This window comes from Musca autumnalis, unplaced genomic scaffold (assembly GCF_047663935.1).
Source record: "Musca autumnalis isolate F117 unplaced genomic scaffold, ASM4766393v1 scaffold_2, whole genome shotgun sequence".
Lineage (NCBI taxonomy): Eukaryota > Metazoa > Arthropoda > Insecta > Diptera > Muscidae > Musca > Musca autumnalis.
In genome coordinates this window covers 199,196,927-199,214,544 of record NW_027411755.1, presented here as the reverse complement: position 1 = coordinate 199,214,544, position 17,618 = coordinate 199,196,927, and the positions used below count along the sequence as shown (strand labels likewise).

General features: G+C 40.3%; 1 protein-coding gene across 12 annotated transcripts in view; it reads left to right on the top strand.

The window, feature by feature from the left end:
- The window catches only part of LOC141395113 (uncharacterized), a 35,892-nt gene that overhangs the window by 8,914 nt on the left and 9,360 nt on the right, over nt 1-17,618 (top strand). For 8 of the 12 annotated variants that reach the window (XM_073970557.1, XM_073970560.1, XM_073970556.1 and 5 more), the window contains one exon: nt 4,413-5,157. In XM_073970557.1, coding sequence (XP_073826658.1) covers nt 5,076-5,157 — 82 coding nt within the window. In that variant the 5' untranslated portion in view covers nt 4,413-5,075. The remainder of the gene's footprint in view (nt 1-4,412; nt 5,158-17,618) is intronic. The other 4 variants (XM_073970552.1, XM_073970551.1, XM_073970553.1 and 1 more) reach the window with 2 other exon arrangements.

Genomic DNA, 17,618 nt, shown 5'->3' with positions numbered 1-17,618 from the left:
TTTTGGTATAGTGTCGAGAAATGTATTTCTAACAATTTGATTTATGTATATCCAAACATTCTTGATTCTTATGATTCAATTTTTAATTTGTCGTAAAGGTTGTTTTAAACTCCCAGGAAATACATTTTAGAATCGGACAGAAAAATCTGTAGAAAATGTAAACAAATTTAGAAAATCTTACGATTTTGGCAAATTTTGTAATCTCATTTAGATCATTTGGGCTCCTTTGAGACTAAGAACCTTCCCTCTAACAACCCATTATGGTAGCCAGTGCTTAGAAAATCCCATCGTTTTGTATTATTCCCTTGAAATTACATTGTCACAGAGCCATGTGTAATAATAGTCCATTGTTAGGCCATTAGAGACATGCAATGTAAACATTAAAAGAGCAATTTTAAAATTATACAAACATTTCCATGAATGTTTCACATACACGAGAAGACATACAATCACCTTTGGTTTGGCTTACATTTAAAATGCGTATCATCTTGAGCAATGGGTTATTCCAAATGTAGACTAGATAATGGTGTTGTACATATTGAGTTGAGATTAGTTTAGCCTGGTTTTACTAAAAGTTGTAGTGACTATAAATTTAACCTCAAAAAGAGAACAAGTGTTGTTTAGGGGCACCTCTTGGATCGGGTTGAAATTTTTACCATAGGTAGTCTTTGGTATCCTGATTTCAACGATATATGGTTTTCCGCGGGGGAAGTCCATACCTTTTTTAAGATATGAGGATTTTTTCCCAAAAGGGTCTTTTATAGATAGTAGACCTGCCAAAACGGTCTTCTATAGATAGAAGACTTCCAAAAGGTGTCTCCTATATATATAGTATACCTCAGAAAGTTGTCTTTTATAGATGGAACACCTCTCAAAGGGATCTTCCATTGAGGTCTTCTATAGATAAAATAATTCCTAAAGCCTTTTTTTTATATATGGAAGACCTCCTAAAGCTGTCTTCTATAGATAGAAGACTTCCCAAAGGTGTCTTCTATAGATAGAAGACCTTCCAAGGAGGATTTCTATAGAAGGAAGATCTCTCAATGGTGTCTTCTATAGATAAAAAACCATCCAAAGGGGAAGTCCGCGGGAAGATATGAATATTTTTCCCAAAGGGGTCTTCTATAGATAGAAAACCTCCCAAAACGGTCTTCTATAGATAGAAAACTTCCCGAAGTGGTCTTCTATATATAGAATACCTCAGAAAGTTGTCTTCTATAGATGGAACACCTCTCAAAGGGATCTTCCATTGAGGTTTTCTATAGATAAAATAATTCCTAAAGCCTTTTTTATATATGGAAGACCTCCTAAAGCGGTCTTCTATAGATAGAAGACTTTCCAAAGGTGTCTTCTATAGATAGAAGACCTCCCAAGGAGGATTTCTATAGAAGGAAGATCTCTCAATGGTGTCTTCTATAGATAAAAAACCATCCAAAGGGGACTTTTATAAATATATAGACCTCCCAAAAATTCATTCTATAGATTGGTTTTACTATATACAGAAGACTCCTAAAGCGGTCTTCTATAGATTGAAGACTTACCAAAGGGGTCTTTTATTCATAGAAGACTCCCAAAGGGGACTTTTTATGGACACAAGACTTCCCAAAGGGATCTTCTATAGATAGAAGACCTCCAAATTGGTCTTCTATAAATAAAAGCCTTTCCAAGTTAGTCTTCTACAGATAGAAGACCTCCCAAGGTGGCCTTCTATTGACAGAAGACCTCCCAAGGTGGTCTTCTATTGACAGTAGACCTCCTAAGGTGGTCTTCTATAGATAGAAAAACTCCCAAAGGTGTCTTCAATATAGAAGACTTCCCAAAGGTGTCTTCTATATATAGAAGACCTCCACAAGGGGACTCTTTTAGATACAAGACCTCCTACAGTGGTCCCCCATAGATAAAAGACCTCCCAAAGGGGTTTTCTATAAATCGTACTCCTCTAATAGGGATATTCTATAGAAGGCACACCTCAGAAAGGGATCTTCTATACAGAAGACCTCCCAAAGGGTCTTTTATAGATTAAAAAAACCCCAGAGCGTTCTTCTATAAATAGACTTCCCAAAGTGGTTTTCTATAGATACAAGACCTCCCAAATAGGTATTCTATAAAAAGAAGACCTAGCAAATAGGTCTTCTATAAATGGAAGGCCTCTCAGAGCGCTCTTCTATAAATAGAAGACTTCACAAAGTGGGCTTCTATAGATACAAGACCTCCCAAAAGGGTCTTCTATAGATAAAAGTATACCCAACGTGGTATTCTGTAGATAGAAGAGCACCCAAAAGGGTCTTCTACAGATAGCAGACCTCCCAAAGAGGTCTTCTATTGATAGAAGACTTTCCAAACAGGTCTTCTGTAGATAAAAGACTTCCCAAAAGGGTCTTCTATATATAGAAGACCTCCTAAATAGGTTTTCTGTAGATGGAAGACCACTCAAAGGGGTCATCTATAGATAGAAGATCTTCCAAAGGGGTCTTCTATAGATAGAAGATCTTCCAAAGGGATCTTCTATAGATAGAAGATCTTCCTAAATAGGTTTTCTATAGATGGAAGACCTCTCAAAGAGGTGTTCTATAGATAAAATACATACCGAAGGTGTCTTCAAAATAGAAGACTTCCCAAAGGGGTCTTCCATACATATAATACCTCCACAAGGGAACTTCTTTAGATACCTTCCACGGGGGTCCTCCGTAGATAGAAGACCTTCCAAAGGTGTCTTCTATAGATTCATGACCTCTCAAAGGGGTCTTCTATAGATACAAGAATTCCCAAAGTGGTATTCTGTATATAGAAGACCTCCTAAATAGGTTTCCTATAGATGGAAGACCTCTCAAAGGGGTCTTCTATAGATGGAAGACTTTCCAAAGAAGTTTTCTGTAGATGGAAGACCTCCCAAGGCGGTCTTCTATAGAAAGTAAAATTCTCAAGGGAGTTTTATATATATAGAAGACTTCCCACGGGAGACTTTTTTTTTATACCCTCTACCATAAAATGTTTACATAGGTCCACGTTTTGACATAGTCCCCATAGGACGATACCTCCCGATTTTCGGTGTTTTGAAGGTTTTAACCTCATTATCACACCGAAATGGCTGAAGTTTGGTATTTAGTCTTCGTTGGGGGTACAAAAATTTCCCCCAGAAATTTGAAGGTATAGGTCCACGCCCTCATATAGCCCCCATAGCACGGTTCCTCCAGATTTTCGGTATTTTGAAGGTTGTAGCCACATTAATCCCCCGAAATGGCTGAAATTTGGTATTTGGTCTTCATTTGGGGTATAAAACTTTCTCCCAGAAACTTGTCGGTACAGGTCCACGCCTTAGTATATCTCCCATAGAGCGGACCTCCTGATTTTCGGTATTTTGAAGCTTGTGACCTCAATATCCCACCGAAGTGACTGAAATTTGGTAGTTAGTCTTCGTTAAGGGTATACAACTTTCCACCTGAAATTTGTCGGTATAGGCCCGCGTCTTCATATAGCCCCCATAAAACGGTTCCTCCTGATTTTTGGTATTTTGAAGGTTGTGACGTCAATATCCCTCCGAAATGAATGAAATTTGGTAGTTAGTCTTCGTTAAGGGTATACAACTTTCCACCTGAAATTTGTCGGTATAGGTCAACGCCCTCATATAGACCCCATAGGACGATATCTCCCAATTTTCGGAATTTTTGGAATTCACATCAATATAGTTCGTGGTGGAGGGTATAAAAAGTTCGGTCCGGCCGAATTTAACGCTTTTCTTACTTGTTATAGATACAAAACCTCTTAAAGGAGGAGTCTTCTATAGACCTCCCAAAGTTGTGGCTACAAATTTAACCACCAAAAAGAGACTAAGTGTTGTTTAGGAGCACCTCTCGGATCGGATTGAAATTTTTGCAATAAGTAGTTCTTGGTATCCTGCTCACAACGATATATAGATTCCCAGGGGAAGTCCATAGTTCTTTGGATGTGGGTCTTGACATTTTTGGATTTGATTTACTTTAACAACATTACGTTGTTCCAGTAGCGACATCCCTATAAAAGTATATATCGTTGTGCCCATGTTACAAAGGATTACCTATGGTGAAAATTTGAACACGATCCCCCAGGGGCATCTCCCTATGCAACATAAATAATGGTGTTATAGTAAGACATTTCCGAAAAGTCAATACCCATATCTCGGAATGTGTGGACTTCCACCAAGAAAACTATGTATCGTTGTGATCCGAGTAGCAAGGACTATCTATGGTAAACATTTCAACCCGATCCGAGAGGTTCCTTTAAACCCATTTAAGCCTCAAAAAGTTCCATTCAACATCTGCACAGAAAATTAAATTCACACAAAAGAAAATCATATCACAAAAAAAAAAAAAAAACGTTTAACCATAACTAGCCTACCTGTCTTTGAACTAACAACCAAACCTTATTTTGTCTAGCCCCCAGTCTACTAACATCGTCGTGCAACAACCTTGTTAATAACAACAAATAGCCATTTAAAGCAAAATTAAATGACAGCACCAAAACACTCCGAACAAAGAAGCTAAGCTGTTAATAAAGGCAACGACTTGTGGCAGTAAAGAAACTAATAACAACAACAATCATAATAAAAGTGAATTAGCGCATAGCCAGCCAAAAGTAACAAAAAAAAATTACAAAGCATAGCAACAATCCAAAACCGACCACATTCCGGCAAATAAAAACCGGCAAAACTTTTGCAAAAAAGTAACATAACCAAAGAAAAAACGGCAACAACAACAAAAGCAACAAATTGCTCTAGTCTAAAAAAGCCAATCTAAGTTTTTCCACATCAACTTTGCATTTCAGTCATTTGTGAAACTTTGAGAGCGAAAGAAACAGGAAAAACGAAAACAAAATAAAGCGAAAATTTATTGTGTCGTGCGAAATTTAATAACTTGTGGATATTTTTTTTGGATTTCGCAGAACTACAAAACAACGAATATCTGTTTATACAAACATTGAAGAAAGAAAAATCAATCAAAGTCTCCAATTGATGCAATTGTTTTGTAGTGGCGCACCAATACCACCACCACCACCCCAATATCTAACCACGCCATAAAAGTCGAAATAAATCCAACCAAATGCCCTACATAATAATACGTGGTAATTTAGCCTCTTATAGCCACAAATATCCATGGCGTGTCCTGGTATCAGGATTAAAAGGTAAACAACCACTAATTTGTGAATTTCCTTTTAATTTTTTGTTCGGTTTTTAAACCCACAAATTTAAATTTCACAATTTTCCTAATCAATTTTACGTTTCATTTTTGCACGTAACACCTTTTTACAAGTTTTGAATGCAGTTCCTTATGTTTCAATTCATTCTTGAAAACATTTCAATTGGCCAGGAGGTGGGAATGTATGGAAATTTAAAATCATTTTAATAAACACTTTTTGTAGTTATCACTGCTCATCAATCACTTTTATAATGAATGCTTGTTTTTGTTGTAGTCCTAAGATAGTAATTAATAAAAAATCCTAAAAGGACAATACACCCTTTTTTACATGAATTTATTTTTTTTTTTTAATTTAAATAAATATTCACGTTTTGTAGGTGAATCCTTAAAAATTTTTAGGAGACACAAAACGTGGATTTTTTTAAAGATTTTTAGGAGACACAAAACGTGGATTTTTTTAAAGATTTTTAGGAGACACAAAACGTGAATTTTTCAAATATTTTTACCAGACACAAAAACGTGGATTTTTTTTAAAAAAGATTTTTAGGAGATACAAAACGTGGATTTTTAAAAAAAAATTTAGTCGAAAAAAACGTTGATATTTTTAAAGATTTTTACAAGACACAAAACGTGAATTTTTGAATATTTTTACCAGACACAAAAACTTGGATTTTTTTTAAGATTTTTAGGAGATACAAAACGTGAATTTTTTAAAAAATTTTAGGCGACACAAAACTTGGACTTTTTTAAAATTTTTAGGCGACACAAAACTTGGATTTTTTAAAGATTTTTAGGAGATACAGAACATTGATTTTTCTTTAAAAATATTAAAGCTACTCTGGTTTACCGTGACATTATAGAACGGAGAACTCCCATTAACCAATCTTACCACCTTTTTCCACGCGAGGAATATGCAGATATCCGCCACTAAATCGACGGCCACTCTGTTCACCACATGGACGGCGCAGTATAGAAAAGAGTTGAATATCAGGGTCGATGGAAGCAGAATTCCGACCACAAACTGCCCCAAAATTCTAGGGGTAACATTCGACACTACTTTCACGTCGTCCGCGCATGCCACAGCTATCTGCGATAAACTGAAATGTAGGAACAAGGTCCTCAAGTCCCTAGCCGGCAGCACTTGGGGTGCAGATAAAGAAACCTTGTTGACCACGTATAAAGCGATAGGTCAGTCTGTGGTAAGGTATGCGGCGCCAGTTTGGTCCCCGAATTTATGTGACACGTAGTGGGACAAGATTCAAATTTGCCAGAACGCCGCCCTGAGAACAGCAAAAGGGTGCCTCCTCAAATCTACAGTGGATCATCTACATGAGGAGGCAAAGATTCTTCCAGTACGACAACATAATGAGATGCTATCGTTGCAGTACTTGCTCGGGTGTTACCGTGAGAGCCATCCCAATCACCATCTGCTGGCCACCGATAAACCCAGGCATATCAAGAAGGATATTCATGCTCTAGAGACGTAGGTCCAACAATATAGGAGAGAGCCTCTAGATCAACAGGCATATCAGGCAGGTTTGCAGCATTCACACGGACACAGGTGCTAAGGCCTTAAGCAATTATTGTGTGAATGCAGTCATCGGAGTACATCCCCCATCTATCGCAGCTGAAGAGCGTCTGCTGCCACGACAAACCAGAGTAGTTTTGGCTCACTTAAGCTCGGGATATTGAAGTCGCCTAAATTCCTATTGGGCGGGAATTGATCGCACCGTGCAAGACATCTGCCCAGTATGCGGCATGGGCCCGCACGATACAAAGCACCTATTCAACTGCCCCGCCAAACCTACTCATCTAACTCCAGTGGATCTGTGGTTACATCCCATCACAGTAGCCACTTTCCTGGAACTGGAGATAGACTCAGAGCCAGATTGAACAGGAGAACGAACATTCAAACATAATAAAGTAAAACACTGTTACAACAACAACTTCCAAAAGGGTATTCTACAAACTGATTACTCCCAAAGAAGTCTTCTATAGATAGAAGACCTCCCAAAGTTGTCTTCCGTGGAAGAGTGCTCCCAAAAAGGTCTTCTATAGATAGTAGGTTTCCCATATATAGAAGACCTCCCTGCCAAAGAAGTCTTCTATAGATAGAATACCTCCAAAAGTCAACTTTATAGAAAAAAAGACATCCCAAAGGGGTCTTCTATAGAAGAAGACCATCCAAAAGGTTCTTCTGTAGGTAGAAGACCTCCAAAGGGGTCATCTATAGATAAAAGACTTCCCAATGTGGTCTTCTATATATATAAGACCTCTCAAAGATGTCTTCTGTATATAGACGACCTCGCAAAGAAACTTTTGTAGAAAAAAATACCAAAGGGTTCTTCTATAAAAGAACACCATCCAAAAGGTTCTTCTATATAGAAGACATCCAAAGGGGTTTTCTATAGATAGAAACATCCCAAAGGGGTTGTCTATATAGAAGACCATCCACAGGGGTCCTCTATAGATAGAAGACCTTCCGAAGAGGTCTTTTATAGATAGAAGAACTCCCAAAGAGTAGAAGATCTTCCAAAGGGGTCTTCTATAGGTTTATTAAAGGGTTTTTTATATATAGAAGACCTCCCAAAGTGTCTTCTAGAGATAGATGATTTCGCAAAGGGTCTTCTGTAGATAAAAAACTTCCCAAAGGGTTTTTCTAAAGCCAGACCACAGCGGTCTTCTATAGACTGAAGACCTCCAAAAGGTCATCTATAAGTAGAAGATCACCCAAAGGGTCTTCTATAGATAGAAGTCTTCCCAGAGGTGTCTACTTTCGTTAGAAGACTTCCCAGAGGTGTCTACTTTACTTAGAAGACCTCCCGATGGGGTCTTAAATAGAAGATGAGCTACCATAGGGGTCTTCCATAGATAGAAGATCTCTCACAGAGGTCTTCCATAGATAGAAGATCTCCCACAGGGGTCTTCCATAGATTGAAGCCCTACCAAAAGGTCCTCTAGACGCCCAAAAAGAGGTATTCTATAGATGAAGACCTTTCAATGGGGTCTTCTATGTTTACAGGTACTCCAAAAGGGTATTCCAATACCATCCATAGGGGCCTCCTATATGAGTAGAAAGAACACCACCCAAAGGGTCTTCTATAAATAGAGGACTTGCAAAAGGGGGTCTACTTTAGTTAGAAGACCTCCCAAAGGGATCTTCTATAGATATGAGACTTCCCAAATTGGTCTTCTATAAGCAGAAGACCACCCATTGGTTTTCTTTATTGATAGAAACCCTCAAAAAGAGGTCTTCAATAGATTGAAAAAACCTCCCAACGGCATATTCCATAGATCAAGACCTCCGAAAGGAGTTTTTTTATACCCTACATCACACTGTGGTATTATGTCTTTGTGCATTTGTATGTAACATACAAAAGGGAACGTAATAGTTCCTTTTGGGAATATACATATAATCACTTTCTGAGTCGATTTATGCATGTCCGTCCGTCTGTCCATGTATTTTTGTTCGCAACGTACAGGTCGCATTTTTTGTCCGATTCAGCTGAAAATTGGGGACTACAATTTTTTTAGCCATAGGAAGAACGCTATTGCTTTTGGTGAAAATCGGTTCAGATTTGGATATAGCTCCCATACATATTTTCGGCCGATTTGACGTAGTTGCTGCACCAAACTCGCTATATACGTCCGATTTTGATGAAATTTTAAATGTGTGGCTGAATTCGGTCTTAAAATAAATGTGCCAAATTATATTGAAATCTGCTAAGATTTGGATATAGCTCCCAAATATATTTTACATATTCACAGTGGTGTAGGGTATCATATAGTCGGCCCCGCCCGACTTTGATCCTTTCCTTACCAGTTATAGATACAAGACCACCTACAGGGATCCTCTATAGGTAGAAGACCAAAACGTTGATTTTGAAGAATCGCGAAAGCGTATGTAGTGTATACTCAGCCGAAAGAATGTTTGGACGAAATCCGTTTCGGATAATTTAAAGTCGGTTTAGCCCTGTATGTCTGGTTGGTGCGCACAATAACGGATTAAACGATTTGGTTCAAACGTTGCACCTCGTAATAATTTGCCTAAATTTAGATCAAGTTCTAAGAAGGGCCATATTGGCCCACTCCTTCGGTTACCTTTCCCTTAAACTTTGCACATTCTCATATGGGTTCAGTGGGTCCACTTCCTCGGATACCTCCAACATAAAATGTATACATTTTTCGCTAAAGTGTAGTTTAAGTTGGCCATTGTAAAATTTCTTCCAAACTACATCAAACTCCGAATAAGATTGGCCAGTTTTCGGGTGAAGAGCAAGAGCCCAAAGAACTAGCCGGGTTATTCTAACTGCTAGATCTGCACGAACAATCCACATCGAAAGGTGATTATCGCTCTTACTGATACCAGCGGTGCCGCCATTCGGGGGCTAGGAGTTGGAGTTTTTAGAAAGAATCGAGAAAGTGGCCAATATGTATGTATGCTCTACAGATAGATATGCTGTGTTTAATGTGGGTACCTATCTTCCGGTCTAACCCCATGGTGTTCGCACAACACTGAGCTGATTACGCTGGTAAAGGCCCCCTGTACCGTAGTGTGGTATCGGTTGTTGTTGTAGCAACATATAATGCTGGGTTGGCAGCCGCTGGCCGAAACACTTTTGGTTTCGGATCAATCCGGTACGTAAGAACCCGCTGCCGTGGGATTGTGGTAGCGGTTGTGTTCAAGTGTTTGGCCCTATTCACCACATTGGTTTGGTGTGGAACCCATCTAAAATCCCTCTGGGTGATAGTGAATGTAAACTGCCCGTGAGTTTTGTTTTTCTACCGTTTCAAAAGGTGAGAAAACTCACGGGGAGTTGATATTCATAATTGGGCCGCCTGTCTTTCCATGGCTCAATGCAACACCACATTCAAGCCGAAGACTCTATCCGCGATTTGGGTACAACCACCACGATATTCCCACAAGTGGCCCGACACCAACTACCAGACTTGGGCAACTATCCGTGGTTGGTCGTAGAATTAAGTCTCTGTTACGACCTCGAATACATTTTTTTGCAAAATTGCAGTTTAAGTTCGCCATTCTAAAATTTTCTCCAAACTTCATCAAATTCGACCTCCCACCCTCACTAAAGTTCAAAATCTTTGCTTAAATGCTGTTTAACGACTGTTCGAGGATAGTTTTGAAAGTTTTCGTGGGTAAGGCCACGTTTCCTGCTACATTGGTCCTAAAGTTCAAAAAAATTCACGGCGACCTAATAAAATTGCTAATTGCTCCAACTTTTACACATAAATCAAGTTTACAGATGGACTATATCGGATGACTCCTTTCGCTACCTTCCTCACAATAGCTCAACATTTTAGCTTATGTGCACTTTAAACAGCATGTCAGGTCTTCAATATCTCTTAAATAGCACAAAGCGAGTTGTATGGGTTAAAAATCAATATTAAGAAAACAAAATATATGATTGTGAGCAAAGAAAACCGCTGTCCCCCTTTCACACTAACAATAAAAAATACACCAGTAGAGAGAGTATACAGCTTTAAATATCTCGGTGCAGTGATAAATGACAAGCTGGATAACTCATCCGAAATAAGATGCCGAATTGAAATGGCGAGGGAAGCATTCATCAAGTACAAAAAAATCTTTACCAGCCATGATATAAACATAAAAACCAAGCTGCGATACATGAAAACATATGTATGGTCAGTTCTGTTATACGCTGTCGAAGTTTGGACCTTAAAGGCAACAGATATTAAAAAACTAGAAGCTTTTGAAATGTGGACATACAGAAGAATATTGAAAATTCCATGGACGCTGTTTGTTTCAAACAGTGAGGTACTGCAAAGGCTACACCAGGAAAAGGAAATAATCCATATAATAAAAAAACGAAAAACAGCTTATCTTGGACATATAATGCGAAACAACAAATATAAGCTACTCCAAAATATAATCCGAACAAAAATTGAAGGAAGACCAACTAGAGGAAGAAAGGAAATGATATGGATTAATAACATACAGGAGTGGACTGGTATCCAAGATGTTGGGAATCTTCTCAGCGAAAGCCGAAACAGAGAGTCATTTGCTGAGATAATAAGAAATTTATAAAAACCAAAATGAAATTTATAATGTAACAGATGTAATATGTATGTATATAATTGCATTGATCGCCAAAATTCGAAAAACGAATAGGCAAATAAAGAAGAAGAAGCACTTTAAAGGCTGTTGGAAAGTTGTTTCGAAATGTTCATCGAAGGCCTTCAATAAAAACTCGATAAATTTCCAATAGTAGAACATTGTTTACCTTGGTTTTGTTTGACTCTAAAACGAGTTTGAATTAAAGTTTGTTTTTATTATATGTTTCAATCTGCGTTTAAGACTTATAAAAATAGATCCATTAGGAACTCATGATTCAAATTAAATCTGCATGTGATTTAGTAATCCAAATTAAGACACGTGTGTATGATGCTGGTCTTTATTTACCTAACCTTAATAATTTTCTTCTCTCAATTATGAAAATGTAAATATTTACAACTCTGTAAAAAAAAATTGAATTAAAAAACGCCAAATACAAATATTTACAAAATAATGCGTCATCATCAGTGCAACAACAACAACACCCCACAGCACATCACAAAAGTTTAATGACATTCTCGTTATTGTTGTTATATTCATTCTCTGGCACAAATTGAACAGTCAATATGAAAAAAAAAGCTTGAAACACTGTCAATTTCTTATGTTGTTGTTGTTGCTGCTTTTACTATTAACTCCCCATTTCGTCGTGTTTTTGGCTTTAGAACTTTCTCACACACACTTGATATCATCGCTGCTTTGCCGGTCGGTCATTTTTACTATGTGACACATACTATACTATTCTGCTATAACTACTATTCGCGTGAGCGTAAAGAGAGTACGAGATATTTATATGACAGTGGGCCATTTCGAAAAGCTATGAGTCATAGCTTATTATAAGATTATTAAGTTTAAAATAGAGTTTATTATCATGATAATAATAAAAAACGTAATCTTGCGTTCATTATTACACGATTTATTTATTATTGGTTTTTCAAAGAGATTTCTAGTCTTAAAACCATGACCACGTTGAAAGTAAATCTGGGGGTGGAAAAAGGAACAGTTTGTAAATGAGGAGGAAATGGAAACGATTCAGTGCCTGTTATGTTATCCTTATTGAGTAGCATTTGACAGCGACTATGACATCCCATTCTCCTCATTGGATACCGTGATTTTTGAATATCGGACTTGGATATCATTACAGTGGCGCCCGAGCAGGGACCTTAGAGTAAAGAATAAATCGATTGCATAATGAAAGAACTGGTCCTGTGCTGGCACGACTACAACTTTGCGTACATCGTATGGCTCAGACTGCCGGTGTCACCACATTCAAGCCGTAAACTCAATCCTCTATTTGGGTACAACCACAACCACCACGACTCTCCCACAAAGGATCCGACACCAACTACCCGACTAGGCCAACACACCTAGGAGGTGCAGAGTTAAGTCTCTGGTACGACCACCTACCAGTTGGTTGGTGGCCCACATGTATGCCCTACAATACTATGTTCTGCTATTTGTCTGGTTTCGCAATAATAATGATCCCATGGCCCTCCTGGACTGACTTCCGGGGAGACTTCCAGCGATTCTTCCTCCCAGCACGGTATTTTGAAGAACTCGAGGACGAAATTCGTAAGCGACGCCAAAGGTCCAGAGAAACGTTCCTTAATTAGTATGCAGAATTCTATGCGGCACAGTAACTACACAGAGAAACAAAAGCTGGATAATACCTCTGGTACATAAGATATGGCCCATTTTCGAACATGATCTAAATTTAGGAAAAAATATAACTGTTTTCGACCCTTTCGAGTCATCCTGGACATCAGCCAGACGGACAGATCATCAAAACAATGACAATCTTAGTTCTGACTGCAGGTTCAGAACTTAAAATAGTCAATATATACATACCGCCGGTCAACTGCCTTGGGCCTGGCTATGAGCCCTCGATATTCCATCTCTTGGAGGGTGATAGTCGTATGTTACTTGGCAATGACAACGCCCATCACGAAATATGGGGCTATCAACTACCCTCTCTCTCGTGGAAATCACATTGCTGAACAAATCGATCCATCAGAATTTGTACCGTGTCATTTTTGTTTGGTGCCACGTCACCATCAGCCAAAAGTTACGTAGTCGACTAATCGCACAAAGTGCAACTTCGCATGCAAATACAACCCTTCGGGCTGTATGCAATGATTAGCGAAGTTGGTTGCAGTTCACGGCACCTGAACAATAATTGCAACTCACTATTAAACAAGGCCAACTTCACCTCTTTCCTTATCCGCTTAATCGTTGACCTGGATGGATGGTGTTGCTGGAGCCTTGGTGTAAAATTAGAAAATTTAACTTGAAATAAAAAATGGAAAAATCCATCAAATCCCACTGAAATAACCAATGATCGGCAGCCGAAAGTTAAGACTAGAGTGCTTGAGAAAGAGTGCTTGAGAAAGAGATTCAGTCAGATTACATTGTTTACGTTTTTACCAGATAATGTTTGTCAACCAGACAGCACGGCGGCAGTTCATCCATCACCACCTAACAAATCTAAGGCTTCAACACCAATAGCCCGAATAAATCGATTTATTTTGAAGGACACAAATTGTAAATCCGTACAAAACCCAGCGAGCTTAGACGAATTGAAGGCACATCACCACTGCCTGGCTCATTTGGCTTGTACCAATCAAAATAAAGACAAAATATATTTCAACGAACAGCGTGTGTGTTGGCCCAGCACGATTTAAAACTACCGGCGAGTCACCAGCATAATGGTATTTAATAGACTTAACGTTAAACAAATACCCTGCCCAACAACACCAAGCGCAGCTAAAACGCAGAAATACAATCGGCAGAAGTTTAGTATCATTCATTTAAAGGCACGTCCACCACCAATGGCGCAGTTTAGATAGAGGCAGACTTGTGGAAGTCTGAATCGTGACAAATTCTCGCTGATCAATGAGAACTTCCCAGCCAGAATCCCCTCATACTGCTCCAGCTTCCCTGACATTAGCATAATCAGCTCATCGCTTCTGCCATTCACATCTTGGCAAACGCGGATATTCCTTGCATCGGACCACATCCCCAACAGTGTACAGCCGACTTCCTTATGTGCCAGATAGTGAAAAAGGTTGTTAAGAGACATCATCCTGAGAGCGGCCAAACGTTTGATACCAGAAGAATTTTCATCGCTGCTGAGCGATTCATAGAAAAACGAGGCGAGATCCGCCAGTCATCTCCAGATGATCCAAGAATCCCAACTCTGTCAGTCGAAATCAATATCCTCGTCAACCAATCGCAGAGAGAAATATGTGAAGCATCTGGACAACTGTAAAGCTGGTTCACATAATCTCTGGGCCACAATGAACAGTTTTGGAGGTGCTGACATCATCGATGACAAAAAATGTGAGCTAAAGTTCTGCCAACAATTTATTACACATCCAACGGAGCAGAACAGGGCAATTAAGGAGAGAGGCCCCTGTCCTATTTACATTGGAGGATGTTAGCACTTTGGATACTTAGCAGAAATCCTGAACCTATAGGTCAATAGGTCAGTGATTCCAGAGATTTGGAAAATGACGAGAATAATTACGCTACCAAAACCCGACAAGCCAGCTATCAAAAGAGATTCATATTGTCCGATCTCCGTCTTGTCACTGCTAGCCAATGTTTTGGAATTTCTACGAGAATAATTGCGCTACCAAAACCCGACAATGCAGCTAGCAAAGGAGATTCATATTGTCCGATCTCCCTCTTGTCACTGCTAGCCAAGGTTTTGCATTTTCTACTGCTACACAGCATGGCCGATTATCTTCCTGCAGCTCTTCACCGGCATGGATTCAAAAAGGCACACAGCACCACCACAGCCCTTACAGATGTCGTCAACAATATTGCAAAGAGCATAAACCAAACAAGATCTGCCGAAAGGACGATCGTAGTAGCCATAGACCTGTCAAAGGCATTTGACATGCAGTGTTTTTTTGACGACATTTTGAACTCCACATTGCCCAATGCTACGAAAAAATGGTTATATAATTACATTTATGGCAGGCAGACGCATGTGGAATTCTGCAGCTCCCCATTCAAACAGGGTGGACCGCGAGGAGTTGTGTTGTTATTGTTGTAACAGTGTTTTTGTTATGTTTATTTGTTCGTTCCTCTGTTCAATCTGGCTCTGGGTCTATCTCCAGTTCCAGAAAAGTGGCTGCTTTTATGGGATGTAGCCACAGATCCACTGGAGTTAGATGGGTAGGTTTGGAGGGGCAGTTAAAAAGGTGTTGTGTGTCGTGCGGGCCCATGCCGCATACTGGGCATATGTCTTGCACGGCGCGATCGATTTCCGCCCAATACGAATTTAGGCGACTGCAATATCCCGAGCGTAGTTGAGCCAAAACTACTCTGGTACTCCGATGTACTCCGAGTACTTTATTCACACTATAATTGCTTAAGGCCTTGGCAACTGCGTCCGTGTGAATGCTATTCAATCCTACTTGATATGCTTGTTGATCTAGGGGTTCTCTCCTGTATCGTTGGACCTCTCCCTCTAGAGCATGGATATCCTTCCTGATCTCTCTGAATGGGCCGGACCTACCCACAAGATGGTGATTGGGATGGCTCACACGATAACATCCAAGCAGGTACTGCAACGAAAGCATCTCATTGTGTTGCTTTACAGGAAGAATTTTTACCTCCTAATGTAGATGGTCCACTGAAGATTTGAGGAGGCACCCTGTCGCTGTTCTCAGGGCGGCATTCTGGCAACTTTGAATCTTCAAATTCGTATCACATAATCTCGGGGACCAGACTGGCGCCACATAGCTTACCACAGACCGACCTATCGCGTTATATGTGGTCAACAAGGTTTCTTTATTTGCACCCCAAGTGCTGCCGGCCAGGGACTTGAGGACCTTGTTCCTACTTCTCAACTTGTCGCAGATAGCTGTGGCGTGTGCGCATGACGTGAATGTAGGGCAGTTTTAGGGCAGTTTGTGGTCGGAATTCTGCTACCGTCGACCACGACATTCAACTCACGTCCAAACTGCGCTGTCCATGTGGTGAACAGAGTGGCTGTAGATTTTGTGGCGGAAATCTGCATATTCCTCGAATAGAAAAAGGTGGTAAGATCGGTTAAATAGTTGTTCAGTCTCTCACAGATGTCATCAGGATAGGTACCCGACGCCAGGATCGTGCAATCATCCGCATACGTCACGATCTCAATGCCGTCTGGAGGGGGTGGAATACAGGAGAGGTAGAGGTTAAACAGTTCCGGAGATATCACCCCACCTTGGGGAACTCCCTGTTTCACTCTACGGGGTTTGGACTTCTTATTCCTGAATTCCACGTACAACTGGCGTCCACACATATAGTTGACTATCGAATGTTTCAAGCTTGGGCGGAGGGTTGTCTGCTCAATGTCCCCAAACAGCGTGGAGTGCCTGACTGTATCAAAGGCTTTTGATAAGTTAAGCGCCACCATCACTGTTCTATCGCACGGCCGTCTCTGGTTGAGTCCTTTACAGATATATGTGTTAATGGCGTGCAGCGCTGTTGTCGTGCTGTGCTGCTTACGGAATCCATGTTGATGATCGGCAACTTGATAGCTATTTCTGATACTGGGGAGGAGCAAGGCCTCAACTGTCTTTGCTACGCGCGACAAAAGCGAAATCGGTCTGTACGATTCACTTTTGCTGGCATCCTTGCCTGGCTTCCGTAGTGGGACCACCCTGCCCATTTTCCAGACTTCGGAAACAACGAGGGTGGCTAGCGACAAGTTGAAGACTTTGGTGAGATACTCGACTCCCGGCTCATCCAGCTGCTTCAACATTACCATGGAGATTCCATCAGGGCCCAACGCTTTGGATGATTTAGCGTTCCTGATGGCATTGGCAACATCATCGATTGTAAATTGTTGTGGTTCATCCTCGGCAGGAAGAGATCTGATGCGAAGTAATACTCTTCTCTTCGCTCTGTCACTCTCGGGATGCTCGACAAACTGTCGATTGAAATTACTTGCGCACCTCTTCGGGTCAGTCAACGTATCGTCGCCAAACGTGTCTGAGGTCCTATCTTCCCTTCTTCCAGGGTTCGAGAGTGACTTAACCGTTGCCCACAATTCACCTATACCGGCTCCAATGTTGCAGCTCTTCAGATGATTTAACCATTTGTTCCGCTTATGCTCGCCGACCAACCTGTTAACTTCCAGTGTCAGCTCCCTGACTCTTGGTTCATTGGGGTTGATACGACGAAGCTCATCACGCTCATTTGCTAATCCCGTCGCCTCTGCTGGGAAATTTGGTCTTACTTCGGGTATTCGACCAGCAGGGATATGGCGAACGGCTGCAGCAGTGACGATGTCCCGGAACGTCCTTTCCGCTACCCGAACATCAGAAGGATTGGGCAATTCTCTGAAGCGGTGATTGGTG